The sequence below is a fragment of the Dysidea avara genome, chromosome 14, assembly GCF_963678975.1.
Source record: "Dysidea avara chromosome 14, odDysAvar1.4, whole genome shotgun sequence".
Taxonomy (NCBI): domain Eukaryota; kingdom Metazoa; phylum Porifera; class Demospongiae; order Dictyoceratida; family Dysideidae; genus Dysidea; species Dysidea avara.
The window spans coordinates 2,706,955-2,731,482 of NC_089285.1; the positions used below are offsets into that span (position 1 = coordinate 2,706,955).

General features: G+C 35.2%; 2 protein-coding genes across 3 annotated transcripts; one reads left to right on the forward strand and one right to left on the reverse strand.

Annotated features, from left to right (window-relative positions):
* The first annotated feature begins 363 nt into the window (after positions 1-363).
* Positions 364-5,135, forward strand: LOC136244280 (uncharacterized). Its single transcript, XM_066035825.1, has 7 exons — positions 364-490; positions 846-1,193; positions 1,678-1,953; positions 2,162-2,407; positions 3,387-3,457; positions 3,506-3,924; positions 4,311-5,135. Exons 1-7 carry the CDS (start codon positions 436-438, stop codon positions 4,900-4,902), a joined length of 2,007 nt encoding a protein of 668 aa, XP_065891897.1. The 5' UTR covers positions 364-435; the 3' UTR covers positions 4,903-5,135.
* Positions 5,136-5,552: 417 nt separating this feature from the next.
* LOC136244286 (uncharacterized) lies at positions 5,553-23,674 on the reverse strand. 2 transcript variants are annotated; one of them, XM_066035833.1, is made up of 9 exons: positions 23,203-23,674; positions 20,881-21,174; positions 20,009-20,065; positions 19,449-19,499; positions 16,965-17,048; positions 16,569-16,694; positions 14,698-14,754; positions 7,458-7,520; positions 5,553-6,034 (listed from the first exon to the last, which is right to left on the reverse strand). In XM_066035833.1, the coding sequence occupies exons 1-9, from the start codon at positions 23,513-23,515 to the stop codon at positions 5,691-5,693; spliced, it is 1,389 nt and encodes a 462-aa protein (XP_065891905.1). In that variant the 5' UTR covers positions 23,516-23,674; the 3' UTR covers positions 5,553-5,690. The 2 variants fall into 2 exon arrangements, with proteins under 2 accessions (XP_065891905.1, XP_065891906.1); XM_066035834.1 differs by lacking the exon at positions 19,449-19,499 and having other exon boundaries at positions 23,203-23,673.
* Between the last annotated feature and the right edge of the window lie 854 nt (positions 23,675-24,528).

The following is a 24,528-nucleotide window of genomic DNA, read 5'->3' on the forward strand; positions in this document are numbered from 1 at the left end:
AAGAAATGAGTGAAGAAAACTGTTATACAAATTAAGAACGTAAATCGGATGGCTGCAGGTTCGAGGCTACCTAGGTCCAGTCATGGATTTTTTCTCCTTCCTGCAACTTTTCAAACACACCTATGTAACTACTGTCTTTGTATCTAGTGTCTTTGAGCAGGCTGTAGGACCAGGTGTCCTATAGACCTTCAGCACTTGTGCTGTATAGCTTTAATAAATAAAAATAAAATAAATAGAGTAGTGGTCACGTCTGTGTGTGCTCTCCCTAAATCCCTTCGAAATTTAGATGATATCGCGGGATCATCCCCCGCGTAGAATGGCGCGCGCGTTTTAGACGGAACATCACGTGATTTGATGCTGTCTTGATCACATAAATTATACGTAATTAGATCTTATTTGATTGTTATAGAGCGAACCTATGACTGATTTGTCAAGATGATCTCAGTACCACTACTTCATGTTGTCTTGGTGATATTGCTTCATGAAAAAGGTATAGTTCTCCTCAGTTGTTGCTTGCATGGCTGATGCGCAGCCTCGATGGCTGTCGGCATTTAGTATAGCTATTAGGGAACTCAGGCTGTAACTTGGGCTTTATTCACTGTTGATAGTGTGACAGTACATAGCTAGTCTGGCGTCAGACACGATTGTAGCTAGCTATGCCAACTGGCAGTTCTACCACAGGTTTATAAACCCCAGGGCTTAATCAGCTTTGCTGTCTACCCCCCCAGTTACCTGGAGTTTCAGTATAAATCTATATGGTCCTACGTACATCATGTACGGCTATTCAATAGTGTGACTATAGCTAGTGTGCACTAGTATTACTATGCATTATCTTTCAACTATAGCAACTGCTGTGACCAAATTGGTGACATTTCCATCCATCCTGTATGTGTATGCAGAAGATGGTGTTGCCATGGTAGAATGTTACAATGGCACCTTTAATGACACCTCAAATGGCACTGATTATTACAACCGCATTTCCAATGCTTGGTGGTATAAACAGTTTCCAAATGGGACCCAGTATCGGATCACAGCTACAAAACCACCAGCTGCAGTGTTTGTTCAGGAATATGTTTTAACGTTTTACCCAAAAGTGAGAAGGTTTGATCAAGGACAATACTTTTGCTGTTTACCAGATCGAAAAGATCCAGGTGGAAATGGATGCAGTGAGCTTGTTAACGTTAGTATTGCAGGTAAGGTGTTGCAAGAAGTTTGTACATGAAAGTTTGTAATAGGATATCAGAAGATAGTACCTGCCATACACTAGTAATGAATAGGCAACCATATCAGTTGCCCCACAGATTGATGTATGATAATATAACAATTCCCTTCCTATTGCTGATATGTAGATAGACATAATACACATATTATTCTGGTATGCATGCACACATAACCATATCACACTATATTATATTATGTACATGTGGGCACACATAATTGTGCACACAAGCAAGCACGCACACATGCCCGCCCGCACACACACACACACGCACGCATGCACACAAATGCACGTGCACACACACACACACACACACACGCACACACACACACACACATGCCTATGTGCGCAGAACCTCCTTAAAAATAAAGTTCATTAAATAGTAAGTATAGTTTGTATCCCACCATTCTACTTCATTTGCAATTAAGTCTCTAGATGTGTGTTTGTTCTACTTACAGTTCCTCCAGATATTCAGATTGTTAGGACAAACTATACTGGTTATGTTGGGTACAATGTGACCCTGTTGTGTAAGATTGCTAACATGGGGACACCTCCTGCATTATTTCGCTGGAAGAAACATAGAAGATATCTTCCTAATGATCTTGTTATGAACAATGATACACACACTGCTTTAACATTAACAAATGTGACTAAAAGTGATGAAGCAGAATACAAGTGTGTTGTTGATGGAGTATTAAGATTGAAGCAATATTCAGTTTATCTTCATGTGGAAGGTTAGTGTTTCTTGCACCTGGTAGGATATATGATAATAGCTATCTAGTTGTATGAAGAATACGCTGTCATGTTTGGTAAAACACCTAAATAGCACCTATAAGTTTCCTAATACAATTTAGCTAATTTCCTTTTGCTTTATATGGCTGTGTGTGTAGCAACCAGATATGTAAATTTAGTGTATATTATGTCCATTGTGTAATAATTTAGCTCCCCCAAAGATATCAACAGTTGGACCAAGAACAGTACCTGTTGGAAAAACAGTTCAATTAACATGTTCCCTGCTGGAAGGAAGTCTTCCCAATTTCCATATAATAACTCCACTGGGAAAGACAATACAAGGATCCCAGTATAATTTCACAACTTCATTCAGTGATACCGGACACTATCAGTGTGTTGGTAAATTAAATGTTTCAGAAATTATTTTAACAGAGAGTCACTATCTCTATGTGTATGGTAAGTGTGTTGTTGTTGTTGCTAACTTGGTGGTATTATAATATTGTGGTTGTGTGGAATGTTGTTTACGTTACATATATGGTAAAGCCAGTGACAAGAGCTTCCTGTATGAATACCTGTATAAAGTGAAGCCATCATAACTCAATCATGTGGTCCACATACTAACACATTCATTATACATAATCTTTTCGTGTTATCTATCCCTTGAGTAATGGGATATTCCCCACTGGATGCAGAATAGGTCTTCCATAGTTATATGTACAATCTGCTATCTGATATCCAAAGTGTAAAGCTGGTTAGAGCTATGTGATTTATCCTTGGCTTTGTAGTTGTCAATGGGATAGAATGATCTTCACAATAAACTAATGTTTGGATTTATGATATTGTACTATTGCACTAAGTGGAACCTTCCATGTGACACTGTAAGTTTCCACTTATTTCAAACTAAAAATCAGTCTAAACGTGTGTTCCATTCTGATGCCCTACAAAGAGAATACCGAGTGGGTTTCCAGAGGTTTCAGGACACCCCTTTGGATTTTACACACTACTTGAAACATTAAGAAATTGAAACTTCAGGTTTCCAGAATCTGGAATCTGTCATGGAACAGGGCTCATTGTAAACTTAAATAATAGTTTCTCACACGATAGTAACACTTATACCTTATGATTTGGTGAAAAGATCGAGATACTCTAATAACAATATAAACTACTCTAATATAACAGTCACTTAGCTGTAGTGGAAACCCCTTTTCAAAATTCCTGCATATGCCCCTGCCCTAGATAGTATATGGCTAAAAACTGGGTACTTGTAAAAAGCAGAAGTAGCCTAGTTGTAGTGAAAATTGACATTAGTGTACATGTGACTGTTCAGTCCTAGTGTGTGCATATATGGATTGACAACATTTTAAAATATGATATATTATGTCATGCTACTTTTCACATGTGTAAATTTACTTATTGTAGCTATATTTATTTGCAGACATTAATAACACAACTAGTAGCATCTCTTTCCTTGTTATTGTTCGTGATGATGATTGCAAGTTTGTTAAGGTGAGAAATACATCAGAAAAGTTATTTGTAATAAAATATTATATTTAGACTGGCAGCTTTGAGATACAATTGTTGGATGCTCTAAAGCAGAAAATTTTTGAGTTTTGTGACTGTAGTGTTTCTTTGACTTCAGAGAGATTTCAATGTGCTGGAGACAAAACAGCATATCTTGATGTTAATGTGGATGGATTTATGGCAGGAAATATAAAAGAATTTTTAGAAAATAGTCAATTAATAACTCAACTTGATCTTCAGATTGCTACATTGTATGTGTGTGATGATAGGTCTTGTAGGAGTACTACCAATAATGTGACCAATAATGTGACCAATAATGTGATGCTTACTCCTCAAGGTGATGATGACAAACATCCTGAAAGCCAAAATGTTTCAATAACTGCAATAATATTCAGCTTGTCTGTGTTAACCCTAGTGGTGATATGTTTAATTGTTGTTGTTGTGTTGAACAGGTGTGTCATGCAGTTTGTTGTTTTAGCATATCTGTGTGTTGGTGTCACCTATGCCACATAACCTTTAGCACTAATTTTTCCACACAGTTTATACCAAATCTAACCATGCAATAAATTATTTGAGGATTTGTAAAACTGATCTTGTTTAACAAGGCACATGGTAGTAATCCCTAAAGAGGTTCAAAAGTGCCTGTCTTCTGAGACCTCTTGGCCTCTTTTTGTGCCATTTCATAAAACACGATAGAAGTAGTATATAGTGAAATGAAATTATACTCAGCAGTTATTCTATGTAGTTGTGCATGCAACAGCATAATTATGATATCATATGATTGTTCTAAAAGAGCGTATGCTTTAAGTATGTACTATACATATGTTATATATTCCAGGTGGATGTGTTCAAATAAAGGAGGGAGTTGTATGATGTGTAACTGTACTATACAACATGAACCACCAACACCAACAAAAAGTGGCACTCAGTTTCTGTGTAAGGAGCATACAAATGTAATGTTACCAAACAAAGACAACTTGTCAGTACCAACTGAACTTCATATTACCACCAGTATCAGTAGCTTCCCTAGTTCACCATCATCGATGACAATGAACACAGCATGTGAATTAAAAGAAGCTGAACATTACTCTAACTTTACAGCAGTTGATAGCAGTAGGGATCTTAGTATAGTATCTGCTCCACCAGTGGTAGACAAACAAGTCCTGCAATGCAGTACATCACTATTCGAAGGTGATAGCAATTTAAAAATTGATTATGGATTGTCAAAACACAGGCAGGATAATGAAGGTACAAAGATGTCTTACATTGAGAATATAGCTGAACTAAACAATAGTTTTATGAACACTATGCAAATTATTAACCAATCTCAGGAAATGCAGTCAGGAGATGTAACAGAACTGCTTAATCCAGTCAACCAGCAAACATATGTCAATTCTGTACGAAGACAACATTGTGAAACTTCAGTGTAGCTGACACTTGGTATGGATAACTGGCATGCTTGTTGCCAAATTCAATCCATTACAATGTTAATATATTATTGTTGTAAATTTATAGTTTTCAAATTTATTGTTCCTTTATACTGCACCATTAGATATATTATGTGATTATACTTTTTTGTATTGTGGAATTAACTAGTAAAGATTACATAATCAGTGTTAGTTGTAGGGGATAGTTTTGATGCATTAATTACTAATATTTTTAACACTGCTACAAAAAGTAATGTTCTAAGCTGGCGTAGCTTCGAACGTATTATATTATAGCAAAGCACCAAATAATGAACATATTAAAACAAACTACGATGTAAGGATATATCATAATGTTGAGTTTTAAGCAGAGCTAATTTCTAAGTGTTATGTTTGGCTTAAACCATATATAGAAATTTTATGTATGCATTCATGGTTTTCCCTACACATGCATGCATGGCATAGCTATAAGCAGTATTATATTTCAAGCCCTGTTGAATATATATAGCTACGTATGTGAAAAAGTTTCAAGTTTAGGTGTTGATTTTTGAAGCATAAATTCTATCAGAGTTCGGATTAATAAAATAGATCTTTTATAGCACCAATATACCCTCCTAACCTAGAATCACCTATGGTTGTATATATTACAACCTGCCTTGTTGAGCTTTGTTTACATTACAATATCACATACTTCATAGTTCACCACATTAAATATTGTGTGTACAGTAAACAAAAAGAAGTAACAGTACTTGATTTTTGTAAAAATGCATATTATTATTATCAAATACTTGAGATTATGTGTGATCTTGCATATCTTCATTATAAACGATGTCTTGAATCACTTTTACTTTCAGTTTCCTTAGTATCGTAGCATGTCCACTGTGTTCTTTTGCATCATTTAGTGCTCTAACAAAGTTCAGTACACCTTCTTCATCTTTTCGTTGTAACCACTCAATTAAATTGTTTACACTGACTTCATTTGAGTCATTGTTGTTAAAGTGATGCATCTCATGAGATGTAAAAATCTTATATCTATTTAAGTATTGTTTTAGAGTGATGAAATTTATGTGTTGAATTATCTCAGGGTGTGCTTGTCTTATTTTACTCATCACTTCTGATCTGTTAGAACGTTGTCCATCTACATTATTACATACAAGATGATTACAATGGCATGTACAGAGTATGGTATGACCCATAGGCAGTAGAAACAAAGGACCATGTATAGTCCCCACTTTCATTGGACAACACTTCCAAAAACGAGATAATCTAATAGAGCAGTCAATTGAAAGGGTTACTTTTTACATATATTTAATAGCAGTAATTAGCTACTTAATTTGTTTGCAAAAACATTGTAAAGTTATCTAAATACACCCCCAGAACTTCTAAAATATAATTTTTTCATCTTGAGGGCAAAGCCTCAGACTCCATGAAGAGCATCCTGTATGCTTCAAATTCCACTATGAAAATTTATTGTCAAAGTTGGCCTTCACACTCTTTGGCCTGCTCCACCACCCCTGGGCACACTATACATTAAACATAATAGTGACATCAAAAGATATTTGTATACCACAACTACGACAGTGGAATCTACAAACTTAGCAATATTGCATCCATTAATTGTTATAGCATAAGTTTGTGAATGTACAGTTAGTTATAACCATTACTGAATTAGAGATTAAATGTCCATTAGTATATCTGTAGGTATAGGCAACCTATCTTGTCTCACTACTTTTTTCCTTTGATCCCTAAAATTCTTACTTTTACTTGTTTTATTTATTTATTTCTTTTTTTTAACTTTATTGTAACATAATCATAACTAACTGAAACTGCACTTAGAAAGAATGATTTCAGGATAAAATTAATTTCACATCTGAATGTGGGCCTCAACAATCAATTACTGAAAAATTGAAGTGGCCAGTACACTTCATTTTTAGGCTATACTCTGCCTATTACACAGAGTTACAAATGAAGAACAGTACAAGAAGTGTCACTGCAATCAATCCACTCGCTACAGAAAATATGGGCATTTAACACAATAGCTAGTCAACACAGCCTCATGGAAGTTGTATCATGTTTTCGTGAATCGACACCTTGCATTGTTAGTGAGGACACAAAGGAGGACAACGGTAAGTCCATGATGCATACACTGTAGCTGCTGCAGTTGGTAGAAAGCACATCTCAGGATGAAGCGATGCACAATAGTGAAGAAGCCAAGCCTGTAGCATTATTCATTGTGGAGTTATGCTGTCAGGCAACCAGTTAGTAGAAAATTCAATTGAACAAATTTTAAAATATTACATAAGACTTGTTGGAAGAATTTACTGAAGACATTTTTGGCCTCAATTGCATCTGCCAAGCTGTCATGAAAGAAGAATGAAGCCGGTTTTAGGGTGATATTTTGTGCTAGAAAAGCCCAAACCTTCATGATTCCTAATAACAGTACTACTGTACTGTGACATAATGTAGGAGATCAATTTATTAAAAAAAACAAAACAAGCATGACTTTGTACTATACAATGTGTGAAATTTCTCAGTTTTTGTATAAGTGAATCATTACTTACATGAGGATGGTGGGATCTCATTACTGTCACCAGCTTCACTATCATTGCAAGCAGCACTACACACTGAAAATATAATATCATTTAATACCGTACAATACAAAAGTTTGGTGGGAGAAAATTTGATTCAGGGAATTGACTTCAATTTACAAAAAATTCTTAAAGGAGAATGCAGTATGACACAAGCACTGCCAAAATACTGTTTGCCAAATTCTAGAGTTAAATCACCAAAATTTTATATTGTATGGTAAAACATTGTGTATGTAAGGTGTATGTACAAGCTATAGTTTAGCAATGTGATTCCTGTAGAGTTAGAGCTACTGACACTAATGACAGTGACAGATAGTCATATGTATATATAGTAGTGCATAATTAACAACTATTATTACCCAAATTTCCATCACAACATTTAATAGTGATACCATTATTGCTATATATTAGAGTGTCAGCAATATGTGGTTACTGATATAGCAGTAGACATTTCAACTGCCATGAAGCAATAACAAAGCATTTGTTATAGTATTATTGCTGCAACACCTTTAATTTCTCAAGAGGATTCTATTGTGATTAAATAATAGAGCAACATTAACATTAGCACAAAAACTAGAAAATGCGAATGTGAAAGACATGACCTAGAAGATATCACCAAGTAGATTGACAACAATTTAATCATTTGTTAACTGAGGGTGAAGGCTCACAATACAACTACATTGTTCTAATTGTACGCAAAAATTAACAAAGTTCTAGAACTGGCCAGACAGCAAAAATGGTAGTACAAAATTCAAATCTTCAATAAAAAGTGTTCGGCCCATTCATTCTTACTTACAGAATCTAATCCAACACAGCCAGCCCCAATGGTGAGTGAAATCCAAGTTGGTGGCCAAGAAATGGCTGTGATAGTAGGTAAATGCTAGTTTTCTACGTAAAAGTGAGCATCACAAGAATGTCTACATCTCACCTGACATGACTCTCAAGGAAAGAGAACTAACTAAAGAACTGATGGCTGAATTGAAAAGGCGAAGGTCCCAAAGAGAGCAGAACATTGTAATTAGACATGGCAAGATTGTCACAATCAATCAAAACTCATCCATCCATTCAGCAGCAGGTACTGATAATATACAATTTATGACTGTGTACCAAAATCATACGGTACGATAGTAACTGTATAGTAGGGACCACAAAGGAGTAGGCGTGGCCCACGAAATAATATCACCCAAAAACCAGCCTCAATTTTCCCTTACGACGATGAGGCAGTATTGGTGAGGTAAAATTAAGCCCAAACAAGCTTTCAGATCGACCCGAAACGCTTTCAACAGGTTACTACGAAATTTAAATTTTTTTTTATTCGACGGAATTTTCTACTGACTGAGTAAGTAACTGACTGACTGCCTGATGCCTTCAGACAAACGTAACTCGATAACGGCTAAGGCTATGGGCTTGATTTTTTCACTATTCGACGTCGCTTTGGCCTGACAGGTGCCTTTTGGCATACCGCAGTATGTACAATGCATTCTTCATGGACTTACCAGCGTCCTCCTTTGTGTCCCATTCATCGTTGCTGACAAGAAAAGGTGTTGATTTGGCACGAGCACATGATGGCTTCCCTTTGAAATGAAAATCATCCGTATTTTTTATTGTGGCTATTTTGATTGTAGAGGTGCTTTTCAAACAGTTCTTGATTCGTATTGTTGTGTAATGGGTTGAACATAGCCGACAGCGAAGCGTAATGGATACTTCACTTTTCAGAGGATAAGTAATAAAATTGAGGTGCGGCACCATTTCTTTTGGTATGCGTAGATTGTAGAGGTGCTTCCGGGAAAGTTCTTGATTCGAAATGCTATGTAATGGGTTGAACATAGCTGACAACGAAGCGTAATGGATACTCAAGTTCACTTTTCAGACGATAATTGATGTAGCTGGGGTGCGGTGCCATTTCAGATGCCGTATGCGTGGGTTCACCAGTCATAACAAAATTATTTACAAAAAAAGTTAACAAACAAGTACATGAAAAAATTTGGAATTTTCAACTAGTCTAAGAGTAGGGACCATAGCACATCGATAAAAAGTACTGAAACAATTTAAGTTGGAGTAGTCCATGATATTAAATCACAGTAAAACATTAAGAAGTGTTATATTCCCACTGTGCTCAATATATATACCATAACGGAAATGCACAGTAGGGATATAACACTTCTTATTGTTTTACTGTGATTTAATATCATGGACTACTCCAACTTGTTTCAGCACTTTTTATCGATGTGCTATGGTCCCTACTCTAGTTGAAAATTCCAAATTTTTTCGTGTACTTGTATTGTAGTCTTAAGATCTTATCCCTCAATACACAAAGTGTTAATAGTAAGAAAGAATCACTTCGGGATTATTATGACCAAGATCGTGATATATTTTGTTTGCATGAAACTTGGATATCCTTGATAGTGAAATTATACCCTCCTCCTACAAAGTTTGTCAACATGATCGCACCGATGGTTATAGTGGAGTGCTGATTGCCGTAAAACTTAATGAAGTTTGATAAACTTGATGGCCCATCCCTTCTTGATGCCTGCACCATATCATTACAGTTAGATAAAAACAAACAGTTGATCTTGATTTGTGTTTACAGGCCACCACAAACAAATATTACATACCTAAGAAATTTATGAGATTTCATAGTAGATAAAGTTAAAAAAATTATCCTAATGCAATACTTTGCTGTACTGGTGATTTTAACTTACTGATACCAATTGGAGTAGTGAATCAATTGTAAGTTGCTGATATTATCATGAAATGACATTAGATATGTGTGCTGAGTGTGCTTTTTACACGAGTAGTAGATTTTCCAACAAGACAAACCAATATACTTGACCTATTTTTTACCAACCGACCATCATTAGTTTAAACTTGCAAACCCTTACCTGGCATCGGTGACCATGATATAATATTAGTCAATATGAATTTAGAAGTAACATACCAAAAACAACCAATACATAACATCTATTTGTGCAAGTTTGCAAGTAGGGACCCGTCGATTTCGCCAGCAAAATTTTTGGCATAATGGTTGGGTAAAAGCAATGAGCAAAATGCTGGCATAATAGATGCAAGTTTTGTGAAGTGGACATAAAAATTGCACAAAAGATCGAGATACTCTAATAGAACAGTCAGACACGCTAAAATATCGACAATGCATAGCTAATTGTTACAGAAACAACAAGTGACAATCAAGATACCCTAATAAAACAGTCACACGTGTTAAGCAATATTAGCTAGCTTCTTGCTTTACATGTTAGGAGTAATTTCTGATCGAGATACTCTAATAGAACAGTCACTTTAAGGCGAAACTGTAGCTTTGCACTTGGAAATATTCAATTAACAAAGATCAGTGCTGAGCAAAATTTATAATTCTTGAGCAAAATATGGAGCATAATAGGTGAAAAATAAAAGAATTGCTGGAAAGAAAAATAGGTATAAAAAAAAGCAAAATAGACTGGTCCCTATTTGCAAGCAATGAGCATCAAATGATTGATTTTACATCTAACTTCCAGCAGGACTACAGTATTTATTCACCCATTTAACAGATGTGGTTTAGTTTTCGCAACCAATTTCCAGCTAAACCCAAGTGTTGCAACAACCACAAACCATAAATTAACAGAAAATTAAGGAGGCAAAAACAAAGGAGTTACAATAGAGTTAGATCACCAAACCAATACTCTGACTGGGCCCATTTTAAGGAATTGAAGAGCAGAATGCAGAGAGGATGTCGCAATTCCTACAATAGGTACATGTCACCTATCATCAATGAATCCCACGAAAGAGGGAAAAAGAAGAAAATGTTTAGCTATATAAAGCTTTTAGAACTGATTATCGTGGAGTGTCAACATTACAGAAAGATGGTGTACAATACCACAAGAACCAGAATATATTAAATGAATATTTTCCCACTGTTTTACTAGCAGTGAACATCCGCACCCCAGCTTACATCTGTACCCCAGCTTAGGACCCAGCCTTTATTCAACCATGCCTGATTGTGAAATCAGCTGGGGTTTCCCATTTACTCAGTGATATGGATCCATCTAAGTCCCATGGTCCAGATAAGCTTCCTACAAGACTATAAAAATTACTATCAAACGAAATATCTTTAAAACAATAGGGTTACCAGTGCTTAACTTTACTTTTAACTATTTCCTTGCACCAAGGGACTGTGCCACAAGACTGGAAGAAAGCACTGGTAACCCCATTGTTTAAAAAAGGTGAAAGATCAAACACCTAGCAAATTGTTGTCCTATATCCCTTACTTGTGTTTGTAGCAAGATACTGGAACATATCATTCATACAAATATTATGAAACTCTTATTAAACCATCATATACTGTCAGATGTTCAATTTGGGTTTCGTGAGAATCGCTCGGCAGAACTGCAATTGATTAATGCTACTCACGATTTTGCACTGAACTTGAACAATAGAAGCCAAACTGACATTGTTTTGCTAGACTTTAGCAAAGCTTTCAACAAGGTGCTCCATCATCTCCTTCTATTGAACTAGAACATTATGGAATACGAGGAAGAGTACTAAGTTGGATCACTTATTTCCTGTCTGACCACTCTCGACATGTTGTTTGTGGAGGTTACTCCTCTGAGCCTGTAAGAATTGTCAGCGGTGTTCCACAAGGTAGTGTGATAGGGCCTTACTCTTTTTAATATACATCAATGATATAACACAACACTTGTCATCTTCATGTCACCTCTTTGCAGATGATTGTGTCCTTTACAGACAGATAGATTCACCCGATGACATTACTTTGATACAGCAAGACTTGATACAACTTGAAATGTGGGAAGAAAAATGGCAAATGAAATTTAACATTAGTAAATGTAGAGCGTTAACCATTACTCTAAAACAACACCCATTGATATCTGAATACTTTTAGCATGGACACAAACTTGCTGCAGTCACTGAAGCTAAATATTTGGGAGTTGTACTCAATTCTAAGCTTTATTTTAAATACCACATTGATGCCACTTGTCAAAAGGCAAATCACACACTCGCCTTTATTTGTGGAAATCAGAAATCCTGCCATAAACAAGTGAAACTGGATGCTTACAACATATTTATCAAACCAATCTTTAATTATGTTGCCACAGTTTGGACACCACACTCACAATGTCATATTAACAAACTTGAAGCTATTCAAAACCAAGCAGCACACTTTATTGTCTCAGATTATAGAACAACAAGTAGTGTATCAGCTATTAAACATTCCTTAAATATGAAATCAGGACAATGCCAACATGAAGAATTACGATTACTAATGCTTGTAAAAATCTTACATGGACTTTCTGAACTAGAAATGCCAAATTATATTACATCTGCAATCAGTACTACATGTGGAAATACCCGAAATAGTATCAAATTTGTCCAGCTATCATTTCAAGTTGATCCTTATAAATTCAGTTTCTTCCCCCAATCAATTCACTTGTGGAATAAGTTACAAATTGACAGTACTATTACCTTCAATGAATTCAGATCTCTAGATCATTGTACTATACTCACATATTTTGAGTTTTACAATTAACAAATATAAATAAATAAATATAAATGGCAAAAAATTTAATAACGACAATTCAGATGAATTTGTTGCCGAGTCCTAGTGAAACTTGGAGGTGGCACTACAAATCACCTGAATCCGATACCAAAGCCAATTTATACTGATGTAACTTTGTGTTTGCTTATTCATAGCTATATAGAGTTGTATTATAGTGTCTGTATTTATTTACAATAGATAACAAAGCTAATTCCTTCCAAGTTGGGTATATGTAATTGTATTATTTGTCTATTATTTGATTGTATTCTCACAGTGACTGTTCTATTAGAGTATCTCAATTTTCTTTGCAAAGTGTGATGAGTTGCAGTTGCTCAATTTTTGACAAAGCAAATCCTGTACTAGAATACGATTTCCAGCCTAGACTATAAATCGGCTTTGATTTGATGGAATACTAGAGAAACTGTAACAGTATTGTATTACTGAGGTTTATTTGAGTGTTTGTAATGCTCTAATGGAGCGCACAAGGATTTTATTAGAATAATGAAAGAAATAACAGCAGTATTGCGTCAGCTGGAATTGAACTGCCGTATTTACTCAATTTGTGCTGCAGGGGTATTATCATTTATTTGCCCAAAAATAAGGATAAAACTCTTCAAATAGTGCCACACTGCAGTATTACTTGTGGGTACACTACTATTATTTTAAACTGGCTTGCCACTACAAGCTATTCTATAACATTATAGTTTTATAAACAATCACAACATGTTACTATTTACCTGTTCTATACAAGACCTTTCTTTCACCCAAGTGAATGTAGCACAACCACATCACATCACATGTTATGTGCCAGTTTACTCCAGAATTTCAATTGTGTGACAGCTGTTTAAGTTTACTACGACAATGCCTTACTTAATCGAGATGGAGATAAATACTATAGGTAAGTGAGCACTAGTAATGAGTATTTACAAAAGTATAGTGTGGTACTATTCAAGGGTGTGGTACAATTAAAATTATTTTCAGAAACACCTTCAACTATTCGAGGGTGCAGCACAAATCAAGTAAATATGGTAGTGATCTCTGCAATATCATTTCACGATTGTACTAAACCACACCCTCGTATTTTTTATTCTGTAATAATTGATCAGTAGAAAAAAATGTATAGACTTTAATTAGCTCAGTAGTGAATAATTTAAACTACCTGTACAAAGTGGATGCCAACTGAAAGATTAAGTAATGAATGTAATGGAGCTACAGTATACTTAGTTTCATTGTTTAATCAGCTTCACATCATTTTATCACAATATAGTTGTATGAACAAGGTAAAAATTTACACCACGAAAAGCTGTGACAATTGTATCCGTGCTATTTAAATCTTGGATATGTGTTAGGGGGGTTATGTGTTAGGGGGGTTATGTGGTAGGGGGGTTATGTGTTAGGGGGGTTATGTGTTAGGGGGGTTATGTGTTAGGGGGGTTACGATTGTGCCTTGTAGTAAAACCAACTAAAATAACTAAAATCTTGTATAGCACCAGAGCAGGAATCAGCAATTGATGGTACTGCAACTTGTGTCCACTGAATTAAACACAACATAGACAAAATGACTAATTAGCATTATGAAGTGACATAATAGAATAATGGACACTATACATTACAAATGACAATTGTAACCAACCAATTATAATTACATGTAATAAATATGAATCTTACCAACATTATCGTTATCATTTTCTTCAAGTCCAATGATATGCTCAGCACCATTATTTCCTTTGATGTGGTATGTGTGGGTTCACCAATCACAACAGTGTTACAAAACAACAAAACAATTAAAAGTGAAATTTTAGGAATTACATAAATAAAAAGAGAGGTAATTTACACCAATAGCTATGCTAGTTGACATTTAATCCCTAATTCAGTCATGGCTATACTATTGACAAGCTAAGTAAAATTAAATATACATTGATATAGGTGACCTCCCTTGTTTCATTACTTTTATTATATCTCAAAATTCAAACTTTGCATTGTATTTGTTAGCACACATTTACATATGTGTGGTATAAAAGTTCTCACATTAGTTATATAATTATGAAAAGTTTACTATAAATAATTTTCATGATTTAGGGTTTTGATTTTCTTAATACAATGTTATCAAATATTTATGCATTCTTAACTTCTTTGACATGGAACTCAAATGTGGTTATGGAAACATGAGTTGTCCCCATGCCAATTAGTGACAACTACACCAAAAATCAGACCAATGAAGAACCATGAGAATTTACTAACTATTCTATGGTTTAAAGAACATCACTGTGAGGGATTGACAAGTGGATTAGTGAATAATGTGTAGAGTTGCTGAAATATGACAACAATATGGTGTAAAACAAGACATTGTGGTCACAAAATTAGACAAGAAGCCAACTTGAACTAGTTATTTGTTTATACAAAATGTTAACAACTTGTTTGACGGCCCTGATTTTTGGTTGAGTCAGGAAAATATAGCCATTAGTGATCAAAACTATACACATGCACCGCCAGTTACTAAGGGTGCTGTTTCTATGTTATCTTGTACTGTTATGTGTGTTTTCTTGTACCTTGTACTTGTCCAGTCAGCACGCTATTATTCTCCCAACAATTTAAGCCTGTTACCAGCTGATAGCACAACACAACAACACCAAGCCCGCCTTAACTGATTACGTAATAAAACTTTTGTTCCACTTCCACAGTTGCTCACTATCCCGTAACCTTAACAATGGAGCCTCTCTATTATTAATTCTTGGTAATACAGTAGCACCATCATGTAAAAAAGTAAAAGGACATATCAAAACATTTGTCAAAAAATTATTGTACATTGCTTTTGTGTGGCTTCGTGGTTACAATTATAACAACACCATCTTTTGAACACAGCACCATAACTTTCACATACTATGGTTTACAGAAATTTAAAAAAGGCTCATTGTATCCTTGATAAACAGCAATTCACGTGGTATTTAAGTGTTGGTGAGGTAGCCTTGTACAGCGAAATTACGTGTTGACGTGCGTATACTAATACAATGTAAAACACTATCTTTTTCACATATTATGTAATGTATCTTTGTACACTAACCTGTTAATCACTAGATATAGGTGGACTTTGTAATCATTAAGCAATAATACATACTTTGTGTCCACAGCTGTAAGCTGTCACGTGTGCAACTATCACGTGGCATGACTGTGTTATTGAATAGTGTGTAAATCAAGAGAAAGTAACTGGGCGGTAAGCTTTAGCTTCGTTACTTCATTGTGGCTAGGCATTACTCAGTGGATTAGTAACAAGATTAGTAACTTGGTTACTTGTAGTAATAAAATTAACATTCGAGTTAATACAGCAACTTCATTTTTTAGGTAACATGTTTAATTTTGTAAGTAAAGTAACTTGGAGTTATTTTACTAGCATTTGCAACATCATATTTCATTATATTACTTAGTTACCACAAAAGTAATAGTATTATATAACTCATTACACAGGTAATGCTTTACCCCCGAACACTATTGAGTGGTAGCATATACTTACACCAAACGAGATAGACATAAATGATCCCCACCTGATGGTTGACGTTGACTTTTGAAGTAGCAGAACAACACAATAACTACAGTGAATGCAATCAGTAGTAGTAGTAGTAGTAGTAACAGCATCCCTACAACTATTCCCACAGTTCTGAATGATGATGCTATAACACATATAACAAACACAGCTTGAGGTACTGTATACAGCTAAATAACAATCACACATGGTAAATTTCATTTTCCTAAAATTGTACCCTAAACCCAGGCAAAATATTATTATTGTCTTATAAAAGCATTTCAGTGCAATGCCTGAATTGTTACTACTCAAGTGTATTCCTTTAAGGCTTTCAAACAACAGCTAGTAGTAGTGATGTAAATCATGTGTAGGTTGTAGTCAATAAATAAGATTGTGGTGATTTACATAATATACATACCACTTTCATCATCCAAAGATGAAGTATTAGAAGGATTCACCACTATGTTAGATGTAGAAGGTAAAATGTTGGTAGTGTTTGTTACTGAAATGTAAAAGGTAAAGAATTCACATAATTAACATGACATCATCTATTGTTGTTTTTATTTTTTTTATTAATTTATTAAGGCTTTACAGCACAAGTACTAAAGGTCTGTAGGACACCTGGTCCTACAGCCTGTGTAAAGTTTTTAGATAAAGTATGTTTGAAATGGTGAAGAAAGGAGAAAAATCCATGACTAGACCTAGATAGCCTCGGACCTGTAGCTATCCAAATAATGCTAGAACACTTACAGGACTCTGACAGATGATCAGGATACTTTCTCCTTGTCAGTTTCATGTATATGAATCCATGGGAACTCTAGAGAGTGACTCAAAGTACTCAATGTAGACCTAAATGGACATTTTTGTTTATTAAGGCTTTGCAGTTGTGTATGTTAGCTGTTGTTATTTCAACTGCACATTCCAAAGGGATGGGAAACCCCTTTAACTCTCTTATCACAAAGCTTAAGACTTGCTAAAGAGTTTATGGAAACATTTAGAACATCACCAGTAGTGTAATGAGCCAGAACTAGCTACCAAATTATTACAATTACAATAAGGTTGATTGAAGGCAATCTTTGAAATGGATCTTTCACACACTATCAAAATGTTGATGAAGTTGGTACACATCATATCATATGCATGGAAATTTTCATGGTACATAGTTTTCACAGATTTCTCGGTTAACACAGCAATCATGAAATTAAATCTGTAAAAATTTCACAATATGCAATGAAATGACCAGTATTTTAACCATCACTCATTGGCTATGGATGGAGAGACAGTGAATTGCGAGTGAGAATATAGAAATGCGAGACACCCCTTTGCAGTAAGCTTTAAAACTGTACATAGTTGGTGTTCTTTGTTAACTGACTGTGACACACTGCATGGCAAAACACTGGCTTTCAGTTATGAGTAGTGTTGGTGGTAACGCGTTATGTAATAATTATTACTTTTATGGTAATGAAGTAATATAATAAAATATGCTGTAAAAACAGCTAATATAACTCAAGTTACTTTACTTGCAAATTTAACACGTTACCTAAGTAATTTAATTTCATTACTTAAGTAACGAGTCTAATATTATGTAATATTATTACTTTAAGTAACGAAGTTACTAATCTCGTTAGTAATCCACTGAGTAACACCTAGCCACTACGAAATAACGAAGCCTACTGAATGAAGCTTATTCACCACCTTCTTGCTTATAACCAAGATTTGCACATTGTCTAACAACGCAATCATGTCACGGGATAAAGTGGTAGTTTCACATGTGACAGCTTAAGGCGGTGGATACAAAGTAATATAATATGTAATATTATTATAGCTACTTTATTATATGAGTAATATGTAACTGTAACTAAATAGTTCAGTTTTAATAATCTGTAACATGTAACGAGTTACATTTAAGAAGTAACTGTCCCAACACTGGTTATGAGTTATACCCATTTCATAGTCATTGTAAATACGAGACAACTCTGTATGCATGGAAACCACAATAAACTTGTGATGAACGTGATCTATGAAAATAAACATTCCAGTATTGGCATAGAACCGAAAACAAAATAGTTTTGGTTTACAACTGTGAAAATTTCATACCGCAAAAATTTTCAAGCATACAGTGCTGGCATACACTGATAAGGATGGGACAGCAGAAATGGGTGAACAAATGTTCGTATGCAAAAATATAAGAATTGTTTGTATGGTATGCTAGCATCTGGCAAAACAGTAAGCGGTTGTGAACATGGCAGAGAATTTCGTATTGCTCAATGCTATGGTAAAACTTTGGAGAGAGTAACCTCTACTAGCTGTTAACCTTCCATCCATGCAAACTAGCCATGCCATCAGAATGACTATAAAGCACTGTCACAAAATTAATTTTCTAAATGCTGGAAAATTATCTTTATATAACCAAAACTCAAATGCACCTTAGCCCTTGAAGTTGTGGACTTTGACTATAGGCTTATATGTACAGCAGACAAATTCCTGTGATAGCTGCATACTGTGACCTGGCAGTATCCCTGTATTCAACTTTAGCCTTCTCACAGGTCCTTTGTGGGATATTTATAGCAGCTGAGTTAAAAAAACTATACTGGCAATTTCAATGAAAGAAGTCACTTTTAAGAATGCAGAAGTTACAAATGCCAGCTATTGCAAACTGCTAATGGAGGATCAAGTCAATTACGTTAGATAAGAAATTTTCTTTTCTACAATCATCAAATTTAATGCAAAGGTTCATTGAGAGGATTTAACTTAATCACAGGTGTCTAGTGGGAAACACTTCAGCATACAGACAGATGAACAATGTATGTGCACTGAGTTATTTTACACAATCTGATCACATAGTGTAGTGTGTAGTACTTTCAGATGGGATTACACTGGAGTGAAAGCACAGTTGACATACCAGCAGTACTTAAATGATGATGGTTTCCTTTGTGGAAGTGACTAGGCAGAACTAAAAATAGTTATTCATAAAAAAAATATTATTACTTCATTAACCACAAATTACAAAAGGGAAATACATATACTGTATTTTTAGTTACTCAAAAATGAGATGTTTGAAATACTTGAGTCGTCACAGTACGATCAAATAGTTGGATGTGGTGAAGTTAAGGAACACATGACATCATAGGGCACCTGACAAGTGCAAGACAATGTTGTGAAAACCACCTAGTAAAGTATGGATAGTGCCTCTGTAAGCTTTCTAATTAACAGATATAGCCAGTAACTATGATTTGATATATTGTAGCAACTTATTCGAAACAGTTAGGGTTACACTGAAGGCACTTTTGGGCTTGAATATACATGCCAAGGTACTGTGAAGTATTGTGAAGCTGGTTTCTGGTCAATATTTTCTCCATGATCCCTTATATACAATACTACTATAATTGGGTTACAATGATTGGTTTTTTGTGTGTCATATACTCACATGTGATCATATCACTAAATTACAAGTATCAATACCTGATGGTAAAGTAGTCATAAATATCACTATTGTATCACTAGTGGTAATGTTTCCAGCTGTAACAACCACAATAAAACAGTTACTCCAAAAACAGCAAGCAGTATTTCATCACAGCAGGTAGGATTATCTTAGTATACAGTTACATGATCTAATTGTAAGAGCACAAGAGGCCACTAAAAGTTCAACCCATTTAATGTTATGCTTGAACAAGCAATAAAAGTATAACTATGGTATTCGTAATACAGACAGACACACAAAAAAATTTGCTAACTGCAATTGAAGTTTTGTTCACAATGTTGTTCACATTCACCAAAGCAGCAGTACTTCAGATACTATTTTACAAAACAAGAAGCTATAACTCAGTGATTTTCTATAGCCTTATGATCCATTGGTACGTATGGTAACACAGCACCTATAATATGTACAAGTTGAGATGGATCCTGAAAAACAGCTTTTTCTTAAGAGAGTTAACATTTCAGCCAACCAGATGATTAGTGGTGACAGCAAAGGTGTCAACCATGTACAGTTCGACTCCATTAAAAGTTCGGGAAAGGACTGTAACAGACACTGTATTTTTATGGCTTCCACACAGGAAATGTATGTTGAAAATTTTGATTAGCTGTAATATTGTGTCAGACATTTAAACAAAAAGACTTTGAAAACGTTTTAGCGGGTCAAGCAGTGCTACAAATGAGCCAAATTTCAAGATCATGTGTAATCGCACCCAAGAATTATCAAATGTTTTTGAGGATCCAGCTCAACGTATACATACTAGAGTTGAGATACAGAAACCCTTTCAGTCACAAAATGTAATATAATGTACAGTAGCCCAGCAGACTTGCTATGGTTACTATCTGATGTATAAACTTACTTGTGCAAGGCTGTAGACCACCATTCAAATTTATTTTCTCTGATCTAATGGCATACGAAGTGTTTAGTATTGGACAATTGACTACATAGTCTTCAGAAATGTTATTGGGGGTGAAAATAAGGGAGCATGTTCCACTGCCAATCGTACACACAGAATGAAGTCCATCTTGTAGTACTTCACACTCTTGTATCCTGATAAAACATTCATCAATGTGAACAGTAAATGAAATGGTCACTTTCTCTCCATTAACACAAGCTGAAGAGCTCAAGCATTTAGAACAGGTAAAATTGTCATCTGAAAGTATACAAGAGTACATATGTACAGTGAGGTATGTATAACAACTTAATGATCCTAAAATACAATAACCTGGCTTATTTCAAATGTGAAATGTGACTGGCTCATTGAAAACCAATTTTATAGTCTTTCCAATCATTTGACTTTAATAAGTCATATAACTTCATGTTACTTACCAGCTTGAAACAGACTATTGTGTTAAGATGCAAGTATGCCCAATCTGACCAAATAACTATAAATGTCAGACTTCTGGAATATCTATAAGACAAGGTTTTGCAGAACGGGTCTCAAATATTATTTGTATAAACATCAAATTGGTAGTATTCCAGCTAATCATTGTAAAAAACTAGAAGCGAATTTCACTACTAATTTCTGCCACAATACTCGCTATTTTTGTGTAGTGATGTTCACTACTCTTTTGTTGTGACCCTCACTAAGTAGTAGTGAACGTGTAGTGTCGGTCACTATAAAATTAGTAGTGAACGATATTCCACACAAAAAGTTTATGGTAGCAATGTAAGCAAATGATTATTTACTGGTATATATATTATTGACCTAACGATTATCTAGAAAGAAAAGAAATGACTGAATTCCTGTATATAATACGTGTTTTGTTTTTGTTTATTGAAATAATCTTTTATGACATTTAACCAGCACAGAAATATTTTACAAAATAATTATCCAAGTGTTTCTGTTGAAAGTTTGTAATGTGAAGGCAAGTCACTACATTTGAATAGAGAAGAAATTGCCCCAAAAAGGCTAAGGCCATTACTACCAGTACCTGACAAACAACAAACACATTATATATACAATACAATGATACTTCCTATGGAAGCCTTGGGACTATTATATATTCCCCTTGGTTTTCCCTATCATGCAGTCAAGAATACATACATACTAGGTCAGGATATATAGTGTATCAACACCAAAGTTTTGCTGTTATGCTAACAGCCATTCCTATAACATACTTTCTTAGCTCCTCATGTACTTACTCCACAGAATTAGCTACTTGCTTGCACACCCACACACATAGGTGATTCTAAGGGGGGGAAGGGGCAGGGACTCCCTGCTGAAAAATAACATTTTCTAAATCTTGGGAAAAAAGATAATCACAAATGTACATGCATATAGTTGCTATAGTTCATGAATGTACACATAGCTGCTAGCTAGATAGTAGTTATTGTCTAAGGCCTACAAATCGTTTGGTTTACTGCGTAGGGTATTCAAGGACTCCAAATGTGCCCAGGCCCGTAAATTGTTGTACATTACTCTAGTTAGATCAAAATTATTGTACTGTTCAACACTGTGGAGACCTTATCTATTAAAGGATGTTGAATCACTTGAAAAATACAGCGAAGAGCCACCAAATTTGTTTTATCTAATAATAATTAGACTACAGATCTAGGTTAATCCAATGCATGTGGTATATTGCCATTAATGTGCACTTATGAAATTGCTGACATCTTATTCTTTATCAAATCCATCAAACAAAATCGACATACTAAACTATGTCAATTTTACTACTGGTACTACAAGATCTGCTGGTTCCAAGATCTACCCCAAGACAGCCCACACCAACCCCATTATAAATTGCCTACCCAGACTGTGGAATTCCCTACCAATAATTGACTTGTGTCAATCTTTAGAGGTAATCAAAGTAAAGCTGAAGAAATTTCTATGGAATCATTTTCTAGCCAATTTTGACAATACTCTCTGTAGATTTCATTAACTGTGTCCTTGCTCTCGATGCTCCAAGACTCCTGCACCAAGCAATTATAGTTATTTGTAAGTTATTTTAGATATGTGTAATTAGATAGCTAGTTAGTTAACTACATGGGCTACCAGAACTGGTGTTTGGTAGACCCTCAGAATTGTATGTCCCTTAGTGTAAGCCAAAGTTTTCATATGTGTAGCTGTACCACAATTCTGTAAACCAACATATAATTTTATATTATTATTTATCATGTAGACTATCAAATATTACTATATGCCTGAACTCGGCCTGAACAAATAGCTAACAAAACTTACTTCCTGGTATCACCAGTACTTTCCTAACAAGTTCGCTGGCTTTGTAACAGCTGTATTCCCCATAATCATTACTCACAGAAGTAAGTGTCACCTCAGAAGAGTTAGAAATTTGATTTTGGCCGTATCTCCAAGAACAATGTTGACTGCATACATCATTACACTCAGTTAGGGTAGTACTGATTAGCTGATTAGAGATTTTAGGCCATTTGTGAGTCTTGTATTGATCGCAGTCATTCACGGACCCTGTCGTGGCGTTACAAAAACAGCAGCAAATCACAAGTAAGATGATAACACACTGGTACCAATTTGCCATGATATGTAGTTGTTGTAATGAAGACTCAGTAAAGAAACTATTGTAGCTACAACGACTGCGAAACTATTAGTAGTACTGACTTCCGTTCTAGCGAACGTAGGATGATCTCGCGCATCCTCAGCGAGGCCGCCGCGGCGAATCCCACGGAATTTTCTGCCAAGATTCCAGCTTGCAGCTACTGAATTAAAAGAAAAACAAAATTATCGATATTTAGGATTTCAAATACCGCTACAAATATTTTAGCTATATTACTCTCTTGACAACAGTGCCATGATGAAATGTCAAGGTGGACTCACTGAATTTTCATTGCATTTTCCATAGGACTAGCTAACTAATAAAAGATTCAATGAATTTGCTTTTATTATTGAATCTCAGTCAGATATCTACACTGTGATATACGTTGACTGCACTATATGATGCCACTGTTGATCACTTGTTACACACAGAGGAGCTAGGTGGTGGGGTCTATTCTACGGAACGGAACGGAACGGAATGATGGACTAAACTACGGAACGGAATGCTTTCTCAAATTGAAGCTTGCAGCTTACCATTGCTGTACAAGTTATCGGTGGCACTTCCAGCTGGTAAACAAACGTACCCCAAGAAAGATAAAGATCGATTGTGGGTTCTTGCTGTTTATCTTCGGATGTATCAAGTAGGGAACTGAATGCATGACTTTTTTTTGCTAATATGTGAGTTGTTTTTGCTTACTTTGACTATAGAATGTACAATCTGGGGCTCAGCCTTTCTAATACTACACATAAATCCGGCAGTATGTAGCTATACACTACAAAGGAAACAAGTATGGTGACAAGCTGAATCAACTCTGTCAGGCTAAACAGAATCTAAAGGAATTTTCCTCCGTGTGAAGAGCAAACATTCAGATACCTCAAGGAGGCTATATTGTGTGAACATAAATGATTCATTAACAGAGTAGTGGACTAATGCCAGATATCTCAGCCTGAGTAGTGAGTTGAATCCAGGTGTCTAGTTTACAGAATGGAATGCTTTCT

Bases quoted from the DNA above. Each gene is read 5' to 3' on its own strand.
- LOC136244280 (XM_066035825.1), top strand. From the start codon at position 436: ATGATCTCAGTACCACTACTTCATGTTGTCTTGGTGATATTGCTTCAT. The intron at 1,194-1,677 runs GTAAGGTGTTGC...TTCTACTTACAG, and splicing joins TGTTAACGTTAGTATTGCAG to TTCCTCCAGATATTCAGATT. The intron at 3,925-4,310 runs GTGTGTCATGCA...TATATATTCCAG, and splicing joins GTTGTTGTTGTGTTGAACAG to GTGGATGTGTTCAAATAAAG.
- LOC136244286 (XM_066035833.1), bottom strand. From the start codon at position 23,515: ATGGCAAATTGGTACCAGTGTGTTATCATCTTACTTGTGATTTGCTGC. The intron at 21,175-23,202 runs GTAAGTTTTGTT...GTATACTTTCAG, and splicing joins AGTACTGGTGATACCAGGAA to ATGACAATTTTACCTGTTCT. The intron at 19,500-20,008 runs GTATTGATACTT...AACTATTTTTAG, and splicing joins TATGACTACTTTACCATCAG to TTCTGCCTAGTCACTTCCAC.